At 42.2% G+C, this 18,283-nt stretch overlaps 1 protein-coding gene across 1 annotated transcript; it reads left to right on the top strand.

Annotated features, from left to right (window-relative positions):
* The first annotated feature begins 981 nt into the window (after positions 1-981).
* Positions 982-17,690, top strand: LOC121863668 (uncharacterized protein DDB_G0290685-like). The gene is made up of 3 exons (XM_042362419.1): positions 982-1,128; positions 2,872-3,076; positions 17,206-17,690. Exons 1-3 carry the CDS (start codon positions 982-984, stop codon positions 17,688-17,690), a joined length of 837 nt encoding a protein of 278 aa, XP_042218353.1.
* Positions 17,691-18,283: the final 593 nt, after the last annotated feature.

Below are 18,283 nucleotides of genomic sequence, written 5' to 3'. Positions count from 1 at the left end.
TGAGCGTCGTTAGAATGTGTGTCATTTAAGGTCGTTAAAAAGAAGCAGGTGGCTGACAGGAAGGGCTTCACTGTTGTACCATTTGTTTGGTCTTGCTTGACTCCGCCTTTATACTGTGTTTTCCCGAACCCGAGTCATTAAACATTATAAAATGATTCGGGTTTTTTTTTAACTTTTATTTTGTTTTTACTTTTTTTTTTATTTAACTACGAAAGGGTTGAGGTAGGGGTGGGGGGTAGGAGGTGGAGGTAAGGGAGGGGGTATGTGAGGGGGGTGAGGAGGAGGAGGGGGGTTATTATAATACCTTGTTAGTCATTATATAATAAAGTAGTTACCGAGTTTGTGGCACTGTTAACATCTAATTATAATTTGTGTATGTAATTTGGTGGTTATCTGGAGGATAGGGGGGGGGGCGGGGTGAGGGTAGGAGGGGGGAGGGGTGAGGCAGGGGGCGGAGCATGAAGTCATTATCCACGCTCTCTCGTATATAAAATTCAATGTGCTCTCTTAAATCAGGGAGTCGCTTGTGTGTTTGTAAATTCATAAAGAGGAGTTTCATTGTCTGTTTATTTGTGTGTTGTAACAAAGACACGTAACAAGGACAATTGTCTGTTAGTGGCGTATGTGCTAATTGGTGTACTAGGTCGTTAGTTGATTGTGTTAATTAACTAGCTGTAAGTATTGGCATTTTTTTTTTTTTAGTGATTGTGGTTCATGGTAGTTAGTTTATCATTAGTTAATGGTTGTTAGAGGTAGTTAGTTTCTTAGCGGTGGTTAAGTCTAGTTAGTCTTTTACTTTAATGGTAGATAATGTGAAGTTAATTGTGCGGTGGTGAAGTGGGTACACCGCTCGCCTCCTGGCCAAAGAGTCGCTAGTTCGATACCAGATGAGAGTGTTGGCGGTCGTATGCAGTACTGGACATGTTGCCTCCATGTTTATTATTTTCGGCTTTTGAGTACGATGTCAGCCTTCTGAGTACAATGATTGAGTACGATGTTAGCCTTCTGAGTACAATGATTGAGTACGATGTCAGCCTTCTGAGTACAATGATTGAGTACGATGTCAGCCTTCTGAGTACAATGATTGAGTACGATGTTAGCCTTCTGAGTACATGGTCAGCTTTCAGAGTACAATAATTTAGCCTTGAGAGTACGATGCCTTCAACTTGAGTACGATGCAAGCCTCCTAAATACAAAGGTTTAGCCCAGTGAGTACGATGCCTTAACCCCTTGAGTACAGTGTCTTAACCCCTCGAGTACGGTCTTAACCCTTTGAATACATTAACCTGTTCCCCCAAAGTGTAGTGAAATTGTACTCAAGGAGATTGAACTATCGTACTCATGGAATTAAGTCACTGTACTCAACATCACGAATAGAAGGTAATATTTATGTGTTAATTAACATTTTTTTAACATTTTAGGGAAATAATAAAGGATAATTCGTGTAATAAATTATACAAAAGTTAAATGCCTAGAATAAATGTCTGTCTGTCTGCCTCTTCCTTTCTTTCTTTCTCTCTCTTTGTCTCTCTTTCTCTGTCTTTCTCTCTTTTTCTCTCTCTGTCTCTCTCTTTCTCTGTCTTTCTCTCTTTTTCTCTTTCTCTTTCTGTCTCTCTTTCTCTGTCTTTCTCTCTTTTTCTCTTTCTCTTTCTGTCTCTTTCTCTGTCTTTCTCTCTTTTTCTCTCTCTCTTTCTGTCTCTCTCTTTCTCTGTCTTTCTCTCTTTTTCTCTTTCTCTTTCTTTGAGTATTTATCTTTGTTATTCTCTGTCTGTCTATTTCTAGTGTTTTCTCTGTGTTTGTATGTCTGTGTCTGTCTGTCTGTGTCTGTCTGTCTTTATGTCTTTTCTCTGTGTTTGTATGTCTGTGTCTGTCTGTCTTGTTTTGTAAAGACACAGACACTCTGCTTAAATAAAATAAGGTGATTTAGCACTAATTAAGATATCAAATTATACTGAGAGACTATCGTAACATAGCACCAGTTAGGAGACAGACAGACAGACAGACAGACAGCCACAGACAGACACAGACAGGGAAAAGTAAGACAGACAGCCACAGACAGACAGCCACAGACAGACAGACACAGACAGACAGATACAGACCCCAATAAAAGTTAATGCTGCAGTGTTCCCTAACATCAGAATAAAGAAAATGGGATAAAGGACCGATAGAAAACGAGAATCAAACAATTATGAATAACTTGGGATGGGTTTTGCAAGTACGGGGGGTTCGATACCACCAGCTGAGCCTCGAAGTTTTATTCTCAAGTATTACCAGTTGGTTATTGTACGTGTTATGTAAATGTGTTTTTATGGTGATTATTATAAGTAGCATGTTAAGGGGGGGGGGTGGTGATGGTGAGGTGGTGACGTGGTGATGGTGAGGTGGTGACGTGGTGGTGGTGATTGTAGTGGTTGTGGTGATATGGTAGAAGTAGTAGTATTAGTGAAAGTGGGTATGGTGATAGTTGTAGTGGTGGTAGTAGTAATGGTAGTATAGTGGTAGTGGTAGTATTAGTAATGATGGTAGTAGTAGTAGTAGTAGTAGTAATAATGGTGGTGGTAGTAATAGTGGTAGCGGTGATAGTAAAAGTAGTAGGTCGGGGTGACAACTGCTTCCCACACGGTACATTGTGTTCATCTTTTATGACTGTTTTTTGTGCTATTTTATTTCTTCCTTCCTGTCTGTCTGTCTGTCTGTCTGTCTGTCTGTCTGTCTGTCTTCATTCTTTTATCTTTTCGCCGTTTATTATTTTTGCTTTTTTACTTTGTTTTTGCTTTACTTTTTAGTGTTTTCGCTTTTTTTTTAATTTCTTTCTTTTCGTTTTGTTGATTTTTTTTTTATCTGTGTTGAGGAGGACAGTGACTATGATAGGACAGTGACTATGACAATGACAATGATAACGAAGACAGTGACTATGATAACCAGGACAGTGACAATGATAACCAGGACAGTGACAATGATAACCAGGACAGTGACAATGAAAACCAGGACAGTGACAATGATAACCAGGACAGTGACAATGATAACCAGGACAGTAACAATGATAACCAGGACAGTGACAATGATAACCAGGACAGTGACGATGATAACGAATACAAAAGACAGTAACGTGGACAATAGCTAGAGGGAGCAGTAGGCTATACAAGGAGAGTGACGCCAGGAAAGTAGAAAACCGGTTTGTGGGTGACGTTGTTACTTTCTGCTACCGCCGCCGGGAAGTAGGTATTTCCTCACTATCTCACCAAAATAATCACTTCCTCCCTCATCTGCCTCACCTCTTACACGCTGTAGCCCACATGACAAAATTTATATATATATACATTATTGGATCTTAAGGAATTTGCATTTTTGTGGTTTTATTAACGTATATAGGAGTTGTTTTTTTAGAATAATCTGTTGATAAATATATTGTTAAGTTATATGGAATTATTATAAGTATTTAGATAATTTAGTTGAAATTTGATCAATAACAACAAATAGATATTCTGGGTTTTTTTTAGTTAATTTACCTACCTAGTAATATGAGAGAGAGAGAGAGAGAGAGAATAAGTGATTCATGTTTACATCTTTCATCCCATTCATATATATATATATAAATCTAATCTTCTCCATATAACACTGTAACGTTATTCACTGTTCACTATAACCATTGGTGATTTGAGTTGTTTTATCTGGAGCTGAATCAAACACACTTGGTATATCAGTTTTCTCGTGATTTGGGTGATTTTAACACCTTTGATTGCAAGCTGTTGTAAGAGCAGTCAATATATATTTTTACTTTTACCCTTTGTTCCTTCCTCTTCTTTCTTCCTCTTCCCATCCCCTCTTCCTCCATCTCCTCCCTACCCCTCCTTCCTTTCTCCCTCCCCCTTTTTCCTTTCCCTTTCCCCCCTCCCCCCTCTCTAACCCCCTCTCATTTCCATTTCTCCTTCACGTTCCTCTCTTCCCTCTCTCATTTTCCTTTCTCCTCCCCCCTTCTCTTCCCTCTCTCCACCCACTTCCACACTCCCACCCCTTCACTCCCACCCCTTCCCTCCCTTCTCTCCCCCTCCCTCCTCCCCTTAGTGTTAGTATACATGGAATCTCATCATCACTACTTCCTCTCGGGTCGGATGATCACCTGAACCTTGGCTACAATTACCGGTAGAGCCCACAAGGTCCAGGTACTCGATGCCTTGTAGTACTAGGTCACGCGGAGGATTGAGGCCGTTGACGCCATAAAACATCACCATTGCACATGTAAAAGATGGATGGAAGTGCCTGGTGATGTTGAGTTCTTGTACTGGAGATGTTGAGTTCTTATACTGGCGATGTTGACTGGACTTCACTTAATTAACCAAGAAAGTGTAGGACCCTACAGGCGACCTCTAAACTAGGAATCAGTACAATGAACTTAACACCAACACGAGAACTTCAAGTACCTGGCATTTTTCTCCAAGACACACTAAACGAACATCCTCCCGATTTCTGACAGCACCGGCAGAACGAAGAAATACTGTCTCCATCAACCCACCCCTCCACCCCCATCCCCAAAGGCACCGAATCTGCTTGGGTAATGTCTTGAGGAAGGATGAAGAGTTAATAAGCTTTACCTAGACTGACAAGAGGTGTGTTGGCTGGTCCGTCCACGCCACAGTTCACTCCGCTCACCGCTTGTTGACTAAAGAGATTGCCATTTGGTGCGTTTTATTAGCGTGTGTTTATTACCCGACCATCTGCCATACCTTCCTCGTCCACACACACCTCCCTCCCTCCCTTCTTCCCTCCTCTCTCCGTCCCTCTCCTCCCTTCTCCCTCCTTTCTTCCCTCTCTCCCTCTCCCCCCTTCTCTCCTTTCTTACCCTCCCTCCATACACTCTCTACCCACCCACTCCCACTTGGCCCATCACCATTGTTTCATCTTTCCCCCCCTCTCCACCTCCCCTCCCTCCTCCTCCCTCCCCCCCCTTTCCTCCCACCTATCTCCCCCTCCCTACCCCCACTCCACACCGACAACAACACCTGTTTTAGTGGCCAAGAGAGGGTTATTCCAATCCCACATAATGGGTTAATAAAAAAAAGAAGAAAAAGAAGCAACTTGAAATTAGTATCATATCACAGGAAATTGAAGCCACCTCAATTTCCACCCAAATATAAGAAGTGTTTACGAATTGGTTTGTGTTGAGTCTTGTGATAATTAATCGACCTTGGCTCCGTGTAAATCTTCCCATCAAATGTTAACTTAAAGGACCCCCCATTAGTATCCCTTAGAGGTTCAGGTTCGATTTCACGGTGGGTTTAAAAATAATGATTCGTGTCGTTGTGGTTACCTGGTGGGGATGAGGTGTGGGTTCTTGAATTGGTATCTCTGTCTCTTTCTCGTGTCTGTCTGTCTGTCTCTATCTCTCTTCCGCGTGTCAATATCTCATTCCCTCTCTCGAGATGACACACACACTCTTATACCTCACAGGTGACACACAGCTTTATGACTCGGCCTTCACCACCCTAAACTCCCCCTCATTCACTTCCTGGTCAACCTGGTCTTTCCTCCTGTGATAAAAACTTTCAAAAATATTACTTTCTACATAATAATATTCAATCTTTAACTGGTAGAAATTACTTTGACAAATATAATAGTTTCTTATGATTGTTGGTGGTATATATTGGGGTGTAGTAATTTGCTGTGTATAAGGTGTCTTTGGCAAGTTCCTGATTGGACGAAATAAATTGGGAAGCGTCGTAATGGTGTTGGAATTATTGTAGTTTTTTTGTTAATTTTTTTTTTATTCCCCGCATTTGAGGAACTTGTTAGCACACGTAGATGGTTTGTGTCGAGGCCTGATGTGTCAACTGACTTAATGGTGTAAAATAGTGCGAATTAATTAGTGGTGTTGGGCGGTCTTTTTATCTACCTGAGGTTACCTGTTGGAGGAGGGGGGGGGTCCGTAAAACACCATCTTTGTGACGGTTTTTTATATATTTTATTTGTCTTATGGGGAAAGAGAAGAGGTTTTGGCTTTTTTTTTAAGAGATTTTTATATACTTTTTTCTGTGTGTGTGTGTGTGTGTGTGTGTGTGTGTGTGTGTGTGTGTGTGTGTGTGTGTGTGACAGTGTTCAGTAAAGCTGTTGGTTATGACAGTACGGGGCTCTGAACTCTTACCCTCAGTGGTGGACAATTTCAATCTCACAAGAAGAGCTTCACCGAGTGCTGTAATTTACCCACGTAACTCATAGTTTATAGAGCAATTAACGTCATAGTCGGCCTCAGCTAGTAGCCGACCCCACCCCGACCACCTACCACCTCCCTGACCACCCACCACCTCCCCTGACCACCTACCACCTCCTGACCACTACCACCTCCTGACCACTACCACCTCCCCTGACCACTACCACCTGACCACTCTCCTGACCACTACCACCTCTACCACCTCCTGACCACTACCTCCCCCTGACCACTACCACCTCCCCGACCACTACCACCTCCCCACCCACCACCTCCCTGACCACTACCACCTACACCACCTCTGACCACCTCCTGACCACCACCACCTCCCTGACCACTCACCACCACTCACCTCCCCGACCACTACCACCCCCTGACCACTACCACCTCCCCGACCACCATCCCCTGACCACTATCCCCTGACCAACATCTATCACCCCTGACCAGCCACTGCCACCACTCCACCCCCACACCCCCCACACACCCCCCCACACCTCACTTTAACACTACAGTATATTCCTAGACACACTCAGGGAACGTCTACGTGAAACAGTAGACCCAGGTGTTCCTCTCTGCTATTAGGGGTGACAGCCGCCTTACCTGTCCTTACCTGACGTCTTACAGCGTCCTGAGAGAGAGAGAGAGAGAGAGAGAGAGAGAGAGAGAGAGAGAGAGAGGAAACTGGAAAAAAATTATCTTACTAAAGGAACCAATTAAAAAAAAACGGTTCAAAACAAAAGAATAAATTTACCCTATTTTATTTATTTCCTCTTGATATATTTCTTGTTCGGTTTTTAATAGAGAAAAATATTACTTGATTTACTTTTTTTGTATATATTATTTAATTTTCTTTTCTTGTTTTTACTGGGATTTGCATTTTATTCATTTATTTAATATTTTTGCAGTTATTTATTTTATTTCATCCTGGTTGTAGTGGTAGTAGTGGTGGTGGTTGAACGACTATTAACCACAATTTAGTGTCAGCCATAAGTTGGTGGTGATTGATGATGCTGGTGGTAGTGCTGTGGTGGTAGTTATGGTAACGGTGGTAATGAGGTGGTGGTATATAGTGGTGGTAATGGTGGTGGTTATGGTGATGTGTTAGTTATGGTGGAATGGTGGTAGTTGCTAGTGGATTTTTTTTGTAGTAGTAGTAGTAGTGGTGGTGGTGGTAATGGTATGGGGTGGTTGTATGGTAATGGTAGTTATGGTAATGTATGATGTATGTGTGTATGGCGCTGGTGGTGATAATAGTAATACTTGTGATACTAGTATTGATGCTAGTAGTTGTGGTAGTGATGATAGTTATACATTTCAGATAATAGTTGTTGATGGAACCAATAAGTTTTTGTTCCATTATTACTTGTTGCTGTTGTTCTTCTTGATGTTGTTGTTAGTGTTGTTTTTGTTGTCATTGTTTTAAGAATCACAGCTCATGACTAAGAGAGAGAGAGAGAGAGAGAGAGAGAGAGAGAGAGAGAGAGAGTTATCAGTTCGTCTCCCACCATAATCACTACTGCTACTACTATATTATCTCTACCAATTATCACAGCCCGTTCCGCCACCATCACCACCACAGTATTTCCACCACTACAGTCACTCCCCACGACAATCACAACTACCACCACAATCATCGTTACCAGCCTCGCACCAACACCAAAAACTTAGCAACCATCACCACCACAACCACCACCAACACCACCCCTATCCCTCACCACCATCAAACCACACCACCAACTTACCAACCACCATTCCTCCACCCCTCCCCCACCAGTATCACAATTACCACCAACACCTCCCGCCACCAACACTCCCCACCAACACTCCAACACCTCCAACACTCTCCAACACCCCTCCAACACCCCCCACCAACACCCCCCCACCAACACCTCCAACCTCCAACACCTCCAACACCTCCAACACCCTCCAACACCCTCCAACACCCTCCAACACTCTCCTCCCCTCCAACAACCCCTCCTCCAACCTCTCCAACACTCCCAATCCAACACCTCTCCAACACTCTCCAACACACTCTCCAACACTCCAACACTCTCCCTACCCTCCAACACCCTCCAACACCCCCTCCAACACCTCCCCTCCAACACCCCCCTCCAACACACCCCTCCAACACTCCTCCAACACCCCCACCACACTCACTCCCCACCACCCTCCAACACTGGCTGGTTCTCATCCTTGAGGGGAGCAGTAAAAACAGTGGTGATAAGACCTAGTGATGAGTTTCCTGTCCCTCCCTGGCGTTATGATGCTTTAAGTGGTTACAATGACAGCCAAAAGCATAGTTATTCCCCGCTTTACGAGCTTGTGGGCGGCGAGCGACGGCGAACCATGGCGAGGGCGAGTGACAGTGAGTGACGGGGTGTGTGCGTGTGTGTGACGGGGGTGTGTGTGTGACGGTGGTGAGTGACGGGTGTGTGCGTGTGTGTGACGGTGGTGTGTGTGGATGGTGATGAGTAACGGGGTGTGTGTGGATGATGGTGGAGTGACGGGTGTGGGTGTGTGTGAAGATGGTGAGTGACGGGTGTGTGTGACGATGGTGAGTGACGGGGTGTATGTGTGACGATGGTGAGTGACGGTGTGTGTGTGTGTGTGTGTGTGACGATGGTGAGTGACGAGGGTGTGTGTGACGGTGGTGAGTGACGGGTGTGTGTGTGTGTGTGCCGATGGTGAGTGACGGGGTGTATGTGTGTGACGGTGGTGAGTGACGGGGATGTGGATGTGACGAAAGTGAGTGACGATGGTAAGTGACGATGGTAAGTGACGGTTAGTGACAAAGGCGAATGACGGTGAATGACAAGAACAAGTGAGAGTGAGTGACAGGGGTGAGTGACAGTGGAGGAAGGTGAGAGAGAGTGACCAAAGGACAGTGAGTAACGAAGGCGAGTGACAATGGGTGACGACAAGACATCCAGTAACAGGAAAGTTAACCTTACACATGTTCTTAAAATCAACGAGTATAAACGCCGTTATGCATAACATTACCATAACATTATACCCAACAGATATCAACCACGATATCAGACGACTAATACCCTGATACAATAACATAACCAATAACATCAAGATAACAATAACATGGTCAATAACATCAAGATAACAAAGATAACTGACAAACACGATATCAAAATGTGAATTAATGTGAATCGGTAATATGTATCAAGATCAATCATGTTTAAATATCAAACGCGACCTCAAGATATTATATTTCTATAACACAAATGATATTAATATAATAATTATTAAAAAAAAGTAATTCATCGTTAAGAGATCTGCAAAAAATAATAACAAATAAATAAAAAATAAAAAATAAAAATATACCCCCCTATCCCCCTCGTCCCTTCAGTCGAACTCGAAAGAAAACGGCGTACGGTTTTATTCATACGTATTTATTTCACTATTATGTAGTTAAGGAAAATGAGAAAATATCCTATAAATTACAGAAGTTAAAATGACCCCACCTATAATTTAATACATAACACAATATCACTTGTTAACTATTCCGAGTATTTTGTTATTACGATTTCATATATATTTTCAAATGTTTATTATATATTGTTTTTTATTGTTCGTAAGTATGATAATAATAGAATTTGTATGACGACTGTATTTTGGTGTATTTTGGGCCATTTCTTCCTTGTATTTTTTTTCTTCTCTCTCTCTCTCTCTCTCTCTCTCTCTCTCTCTCTCTCTCTCTCTCTCTCTCTCTCTCTCTCTCTCTCTCTACACCCTTGAGAGTTGAGACACCATCAGCTTCAACATTCCCCAGCCTATCCCTCTTACCTACCTGCCTGCCTGCCTACCCACCCACCCACCCACCCACCCACCTACCTACCTAAGCAGCCTCCCTCCCTCCCTGTTCCCCTACTAAACAACTCCACATAATGGTAAATAGAGGACAGTCTTCCTCGCTCCCCCTTGAGTAGTCACTGGACATCAAACTTTGAAGGGGCGCCTCCTGTGGGAAGGGAGAGAGGGTGGCTCCTGTGGGAAAGGAGGGAGGGTTGCCATGAGTGAGGGAGGGAGAGAGAGTCCTAGGAGGGTAGGGGATATCCTAGGATCGATAGCTAGGATGAGGGGCAAGTCTTAGGAGGGATGGTTCGGGAGGGGGACGTTCTAGCAGGTCGCGTCCAAGAGGGGAATACGTCCTGGGAAAGAGGGGCAACAGGTGGCGTCCTAGGAGGTAGCGTGGTGTCCTACAAGGGGGGGGTATCCTAGGAATCCAAGAGACAAAAAAGAGGGATAATGTGTGAAAATGTGAGTAGGGAGAGAGGACAACGAAGGGAGGGAAAAGGAGAGGAGGAATCTAGGTAAGGAGGGGAAGGGAAGGGAAGTCGTCTAGGGACATGGTAGAAGAAGAGAGGGAGAGTGTAGAGGGGAAAGAGGAGAGGAGGAGGAAGGAGGGGATGACGTTCAGGGAAATGGTAGGGGAGGAACGGAGGGAGAGAGAGTGAGAAAAGAGGGTAGGTCATCTAGACACACGTTAGAGAGAGAGAGAGAGAGGGAAGGAAATGGGGCAGGGGAGGAGAGGGGGGCAGGAGGAGAGAGAGAGAGAGAGAGAGAGAGGGAGAGGAGGAATTGTACAGGCACCAGACACAAATTGACTGTCGTTGTTATTTAGTGTCCCTGCCGGCCACGGGACATGACCTATTGAACTGTGATGGCCGCCCTGGGACTCGGAAGCTTGATTGAACAGCGCCGCCCGAGCTGGTAATTTGGCACTGGAGAAATGACGCTTGTCCGGCAGAATTGGCTGGGCTGTGGCCGGTCGCCTGGTGGACATTACTTACCGGGGGAGGGGAGAGGGTGTGAGAGACAGGGAGAGAGATGAAGAGAATGAGGGAGGAGAGAAGGGTAAGAGAGAGATAAGGAGAATGAGGGAAGAGAGAAGGGTGAGAGAGAGATGAAGAGAATGAGGGGTGAGAGGGAGAGAGAGAGAGAATCATTACCAAAACAGAGGAAGATAGAAGGGGAAGATAGTGAGAGGCACAGAGAGATAAACATGGAATAGGTGAAGTGAGAGTAAGGAATGACAGAGAAAGGGAGAGAGAGAGAGAGAGAGAGAGTGTGGGAGGGAAAGAGAAAGTACAAGAGGATGAAACAGGAAAAAGGCGAAAGAGAGTGAATAAAGAGAGCAGAATGAAAGTGAGTAGAGAAAGAGAGAGATAAAAGAAAGAGGTGATAACATTGATGTAATATTTTCTACTTATCGGTATAATTCTATTTAAATTTATGTATGTATAATGTGTCTGTGTGTGTATGTGTGTGTATATAAGTTTAGATATATACGTGTGTGTGTGTGTGTGTGTGTGTGTGTGTCCGTCTCTTTAGGCTAGCCATTAAAGATCCGGCCTTCTAAATACTTACTGGGATGATAATTGGCTCAATAACTACTGCACTAACACTAATTGCCCTCACCAGCAATTTAGTAGAGCAATAGGAAGCTTCACTACTGGTCTCGGTGCTCGCTGGCCTGGTGTGTTTTGGGAGAGAGAGAGAGAGAGAGAGAGAGAGGTTCATAATTACACAAGGTACTACAGTAGTCTTGTTGTATTTCACTCACCTTGATTAGTTGTATTGTGATGCAGAACTTATGATTGGATTATTATTATTATTATTATTATTATTATTATTATTATTATTATTATTATTATTATTATTATTATTATTATTATTATTATTATTATTATTATTATTATTATTATTATTATTATTATTATTATTATTATTATTATCAACCACGACTTACAGACATACATTCATCCAGTCAATAAAATATCTCTCACCGCTGACCAAGACTGAGACACACACATATCATCCCACAAGCATCTCAGAAAACAGGAAGAAGTGATGAGTTTCCCTCTTCCTTTCTCAAGCTATTATTATTACATGTTTTTGCCAATTTACATCACCTGGAAATAATGATTATGAGGTGTGTTTAATGAGAGGATACAGTCATACCTGGATACAGTGATGTGGTTGTTGTGTGAGTCACTGTAATTATTAAATGCAGTATAATGTATTAATGGAAAATGGAATTACAAGTTAATAAATAAGTAAATTTTTTTATCTGTACCTGTATTAAAAGTTCTACTTGTACCTGTACCCACATATGTACCTGTAATTACCTATACTCGTACCTGTCGTGTACTTGTATTTGACTATTCCTACATCTATTTACCTGAATATATACCTGTACATAACTCAGTCAAACTCTTCAGCCCAAATTATTTACTGTTTTTTATTATAATTTTCAATCTAAAACAAAACAAAATATATTATAATTGATTTTTTTTTTTACGTTTTCCATTTTTTATCATTGTAAATAAATCAACTTTAGTTCATTATTTTCTTCCCCATTTACTTTATGTTTCATCTTTAAGTTGTAAAGTCTCTCGGTGTTTACAAGTACTATAAAGTGTGTATAAAAACAGGTGTGTAATTCTTGACTCTTACATAAATCTGCATTTGTTTATCAGTTTAATTAAATTAGCACAGGTGGATGGGGTGAGGGGGTGAGGTATGGTCCTAGGCCTCAGGTGGCGGTAAACACCTGTACTGTACTGCCATCGTCTCTTTGTATCTCTGTATCCAAACAAGATAATTTTTCTTTAATGTTTTTTTTCTTGTTACTTTATCTTGATTTATATTGTTTAAGAGAAGTTGTTTGATTTAGTGAATAAGAGAAAGTTACGATATATAGTGAAAGTATTTTATTTATATTGAGAAAGTTTTTATTTATAGTGAAAAGGGGAAATTTTTTTTTTATTTTCACTATTAATATTAGATCAAATTAGAGATTTATTTACCTGATTTATATAAACGATTTATATTGTTTTTTGTTTTCGTTTTTCTTACAGTATTTTATTCGATAAGAAGATAGGTGTACTTGCCTATTTTTATTATGGTTGAGGAATTGTACTTCCCTTCCTTTATTCCACTTAATATTACTTTCCTTCGTCACTTTCGCTCGTCGTATGGCACTACCTAGGTCTTATTGAGCTACTTCCTCCCCCATTTCTACTACTTTCCTCCTCTCTCTCCTTTCTCCTTTTCTCTTCTACTTCCCCTCCCCTCCTCTCCTTCTCCTCCATCCCCTCTTCTCTCCCTCTTCCTCTCCCCTTTCCATCCCCTCTCCACCTCCCCTCTCCACCTCCCCTCTCCTCCTCCCTCTCACCTCCTCGCCATCACCATAACAACACGAGCAGATGTAAACACAGGTCCCCGTAATAAAGTTTTTAGAGAGGGAAGCGTGTGTCATGTATCCTCCTCCCTTCCTTCCCTCCTCCTCCTTCCCTCTTCCCTCCTCCTCCTTCCCCTCCTCTTCCCTCCTCCTCTTCCCCCTCCTCTTCCCTCCTCCTCCTCTTCCTGTATGGCCATAAAAGCATTTTACACCTAAAAAGAGACAAATTACGCCACTTTTCATTTCGTCTGCACCTAAAGATGTTCCCTTTACGGCCGACCCTGCCAGTCACACACACACACACATACTCTCTCTCTCTCTCTCTCTCTCTCTCTCTCTCTCTCTCTCTCTCTCTCTCTCTCTCTCTCTCCTGTTTTTCCTGCTTTACCTTCCCCCCTTTCTCCCCTTCCATCTTCCTTCCCTTTCCCCTCTCCTGCCCCTTCCTTCCCTTCTCCCTCCTCCTGCCCCTCTCAGCTCGGCAGTGTTGAATCAGAACCAGATCGTATCAAAAGGGATCTCGCTAGCTGCTATAAACTTTAATGATAATAATAATAATAATAATAATAATAATAATAATAATAAAGGTGAAAGCATTAGTATGATGATGTGTTTAACGACGTCACGGGTAATAAAAACGTCTGTAAACGTCTTTGTAAACGTATCTTAAACTAATTACCTCTGCTATGACGTATGTATTCCTCGTCTAATATCTACAAGTTTGAAACCTTCAGGAATATCAATAGAAACTAAAAAATACTAAAAACAATAAGAATAAAATTTTCTACTGACGTTTTTATGCCATTCGAAATTTACAAACATTCAAAATAATAATATTACCAAAACACACATAAGTTATACGGTATATATATATCAGAAAATTAATTAACCTAACAAATGCATAACACTCTGCCGCCTCCTGAACGTTGCATTAAACGTTTCCAGTCAATGAAACGTTGGCAGCTACAGTCCCTCTCCCCCTACCAACCAACCCCTTTCCCCTACCAACCAATCCCTCCCTTATCAACCAACCAATCCCTCCCGTACCTACCAACCAGCCCCTCCCCTACCTTCCAACCAGCCCCTCCCCTACCAACCAGCCCCTCCCCTACCAACCAATCTACCCCTCCCCACTCAGGAACGTCACTGCCTTAACAAACGTTTTACAACCTTCCACTACCAACCAACTTCCCCCCCTCCCTCTATCTCTCTCCTCCCCTCTTTTCCCTCCCCTTCCTTTCCCCTTTCCTCTTTCACTCCTACACCCTTCCCCTTTCTCTCCTACACCCTTCCCCTTCCTTTCCCCTCTCCCCTCCCTCTGTCCCCTCCTCTTTCCATCTCACCTCCCTCTCTTCCCCTCTCCCCCTACCCTGAAAAACCTTATCTAACAAGACCGGCACTTGGGAAGACCCTCCCTATGCCCTGGTGTAAAAATTTTCACAGCTTTTTAAAATCCATGCTTAATATATTCAAATTGGTCGCATTTACCGCCCCCCTGAGAGTCGTTTAGGTGCCATTCAATTTGGGGGTCGTTGGGCCTTGTGACGAACTTCTGCATTTTTGGGCCAAATTCGGGTTGTTCTAAATTGTGTTTGTTAGTTAGTTGCTATTTAGCGTTGAGGGGGAAAAAGAGAGGAGGAGGAGAAGGAGGAGTTAGGGAAAGAGAGGAGGAGGAGGAGAGGTGTGGGATTGGTGAGGAAGAGGAGGAAGAGTTAGGTAAAAGGAGAGAGGAGAAAGAGGAAGACAAGGAGGAGTATGGGATAGGAGTAGTGGAGAGGAGTTAAGGAAAGGGGGAGTGAGGAAGGGTGTGAAAACGGATCAGTGGAGGAGTAGGATGTGAGATAGGAGAGGAGGAGGAGGGAGAGTAAGGTAAAAGGAGAAAGAGTAGGAAGAAGAGGAGGAGAAGGTGAAATGATATGGGATGAGGATAAGGAGGTGGAAGTGGTTTGGTATATAAGAGAAGGGCGAAGAAGAAGAGGAGTGGTGTAGAGGAGAATAGTGACAGAGAAGGAAAGATGGAGAGAAACTAATGAGGAAGAGAGAGAGAAGTGATATATAACTTAACTTCAATACAAAAATAAAATGCATTATTCAGATTTCAGTGAAGTTTAATATTAATGAAATTCAGACTTAAGGATTTTTAACATGACTGAATTTCAGGAGTAAATTGGTAAATAAAAACATGTAAGAAACTGTATTAGAAATATATTATATGTTTACTTTATTACGACCACTAAAATTTATTCTCATTCCGAAATCTAGATTTTTTTTTTTACGGATGACAAAAAAAAATATATCGAAATTATAAGAAAATATTCAGATCATCAGAAAGTTATGAAAAATTGAAATGAAAAATCAGTGAAAACTCGAACCAAATTATAAACAAAAATGAACAAAATTCATAAAGACGAAAAGAAAAGAAATTTACGTGTTTTTGGTGTAAAATATTAAAATAACTGGACAATCAGGACGAAAATAAAATAAAAGTAATATTTTCAACATCCAGGACGAAAAGTGTTGGAAAATTATCGTCCAGAGTTAGAACGAAACAATACGATCTCCCGAAATTAAAAGAAAGCTCTCTGGAGGGGAGGGGGTGAGGAGGAAAGGTGTGGTAGGGGACGAGTGGGGAGGGGAAGGGAGAGGGAGAGGTACTGGGAGGAAGGGGTTAAAGGGAGGGGAATGACGGTAGTGAAGTGGGAAGGATAACAAGAGGAAGAGGGTATCATTGGAGTGAGGGAAGGGAAGTGGAGTGGAGTTGCGGGGTGAGGGAAAGTGAGGATAGAGGAAGAGGTGGTGAGGGGGGAGGGGAAACGAGGATAGGGGAGGGTAGGCGAGGAGAGAGGAAGAGGAGGCGAGGAGAGAGGAGGGGAGAGGAGAGGGAAGGGACCGCTTTACGGGTAACTGGTGCCGTCCAATCTTTGCATTAACCCTTTCGTTATGGCTCTCAACTCCCACGAGACGACGACATTTAGGGGAGAGAGAGAGAGAGAGAGAGAGAGAGAGAGAGAGAGAGAGAGAGAGAGAGGTCATTGCACTTGACACTAGAGCAAGTAGCAATACACATTATCATAGTGTTATTAGCTAGTGAGGGAAATATTAACAGTTAACATAGCTAAGTTAATATGTTGAATGAGTGATGGAGATGAATGGGTTTTTTTCTCTAATTTTGTGTATTTTGGTGAACTTCTATACTCATCACTCACTCACTCACTCACTCACTCACACACTCTCTCACTCACTCACTCACTCACTCACTCACTCACTCACACTACACAAGAAAATCAAATAATAATAATAATAATAATAATAACACGACCAATATTTTGTTATCTTTATTTAGTGTTATTTTACTCTATTTAAAAGTTTGATAATCTTTTCACCAAACTAAGACGACAGAAGAAGATTAATAGACAGAGATAGACAGCCAAAATAAATAGGCGACGGAAGATGAATTGACAGGCGACAACTTAATGACAAAATGAGTTGGCAAAATTGAAAGAGAAAATTGATTCCTCTTATAAAAATATAACTCAAATGTTTTACCTACACGAAAGAAATAATCTATTTTGATATGTTTTACGAATTTGTGATAAAGAGATCTGATATATTACGTACATAAGACAAAAACAATAAAAGTCGGGAAAAAAAGAGAATCGGACGTTGGAGAAACAAAAGAGAATCAGACGTTGGAGAAACAAAAGAGAATCGGACGCTGGAGAAACAAAAGAGAATCGGACGCTAGAGAAACAAAAGAGAATCGGACGCTAGAGAAACAAAAGATAATCGGACGTTGGAGAAACAAAAGAGAATCGGACGCTGGAGAAACAAAAGAGAATCGGACGTTGGAGAAACAAAAGAGAATCGGACGCTGGAGAAACAAAAGAGAATCGGACGCTGGAGAAACAAAAGAGAATCGGACACGTTGGAGAAACAAAAGAGAATCAGACGCTGGAGAAACAAAAGAGAATCGGACGCTGGAGAAACAAAAGAGAATCGGACGCTAGAGAAACAAAAGAGAATCGGACGCTAGAGAAACAAAAGATAATCGGACGTTGGAGAAACAAAAGAGAATCGGACGCTGGAGAAACAAAAGAGAATCGGACGTTGGAGAAACAAAAGAGAATCGGACGCTGGAGAAACAAAAGAGAATCGGACGCTGGAGAAACAAAAGAGAATCGGACACGGGAGAAACAAAAGAGAATCAGACGCTGGAGAAACAAAAGAGAATCGGACACGGGAGAAACAAAAGAGAATCAGACGCTGGAGAAACAAAAGAGAATCGGACGCTGAAAAAACAAAAGACAGTGGACACTCCCTGCCTGGCGCTGTGTCTGTGGTCGGTTTATCCTAGCAAGACAACTTTAGACAGCTGGGGCGTCTGTATCCCCTCCCTGCCACCAATTTCTATTAAAAACTTCTCAAAGAGCCATTTTTAAGGCCTCAGTTGACAAATCCATTACGGTGAAACCATCTTTCATTTTTAAATCCCCGCGGTGAGGATAACGGGGTGACATGATCCCCTTATTTTCACAGGAATGATAGCAGGGGGTGGTCGCGTTTTCTTTTTGGGTCATACGATTTTTCAGGATATTTAGTTTCTGCCATAAATGTGAGTTTGACGCTGTTGGATCTCGATAATTCTTACAAAAATGAGGGAAATATTTGACAGAATTTGTTCCCTTTAAAGATAGAGTAACACGTAGAGAGATAAATGGATATTAGATATATATTTTTTGTTAAGTATTCAGGCGACGACGAGACGCCATAACTCATAGTTTCTGATGGTTTTACATATTGACATCCGAGTTAATCGTCGCCACGCGTTCGAAACTGTGACTGAAAATATTCCTCTCCCACATTACCAAATAAAAAAAACTAATGAA

Source organism: Homarus americanus, unplaced genomic scaffold (assembly GCF_018991925.1).
Source record: "Homarus americanus isolate GMGI-L3 unplaced genomic scaffold, GMGI_Hamer_2.0 scaffold43308, whole genome shotgun sequence".
Classification (NCBI taxonomy): Eukaryota; Metazoa; Arthropoda; class Malacostraca; order Decapoda; family Nephropidae; genus Homarus; species Homarus americanus.
The sequence above is the reverse complement of the archived record's forward strand: the minus strand, read 5'-3'. Positions and strand labels throughout refer to the sequence as shown.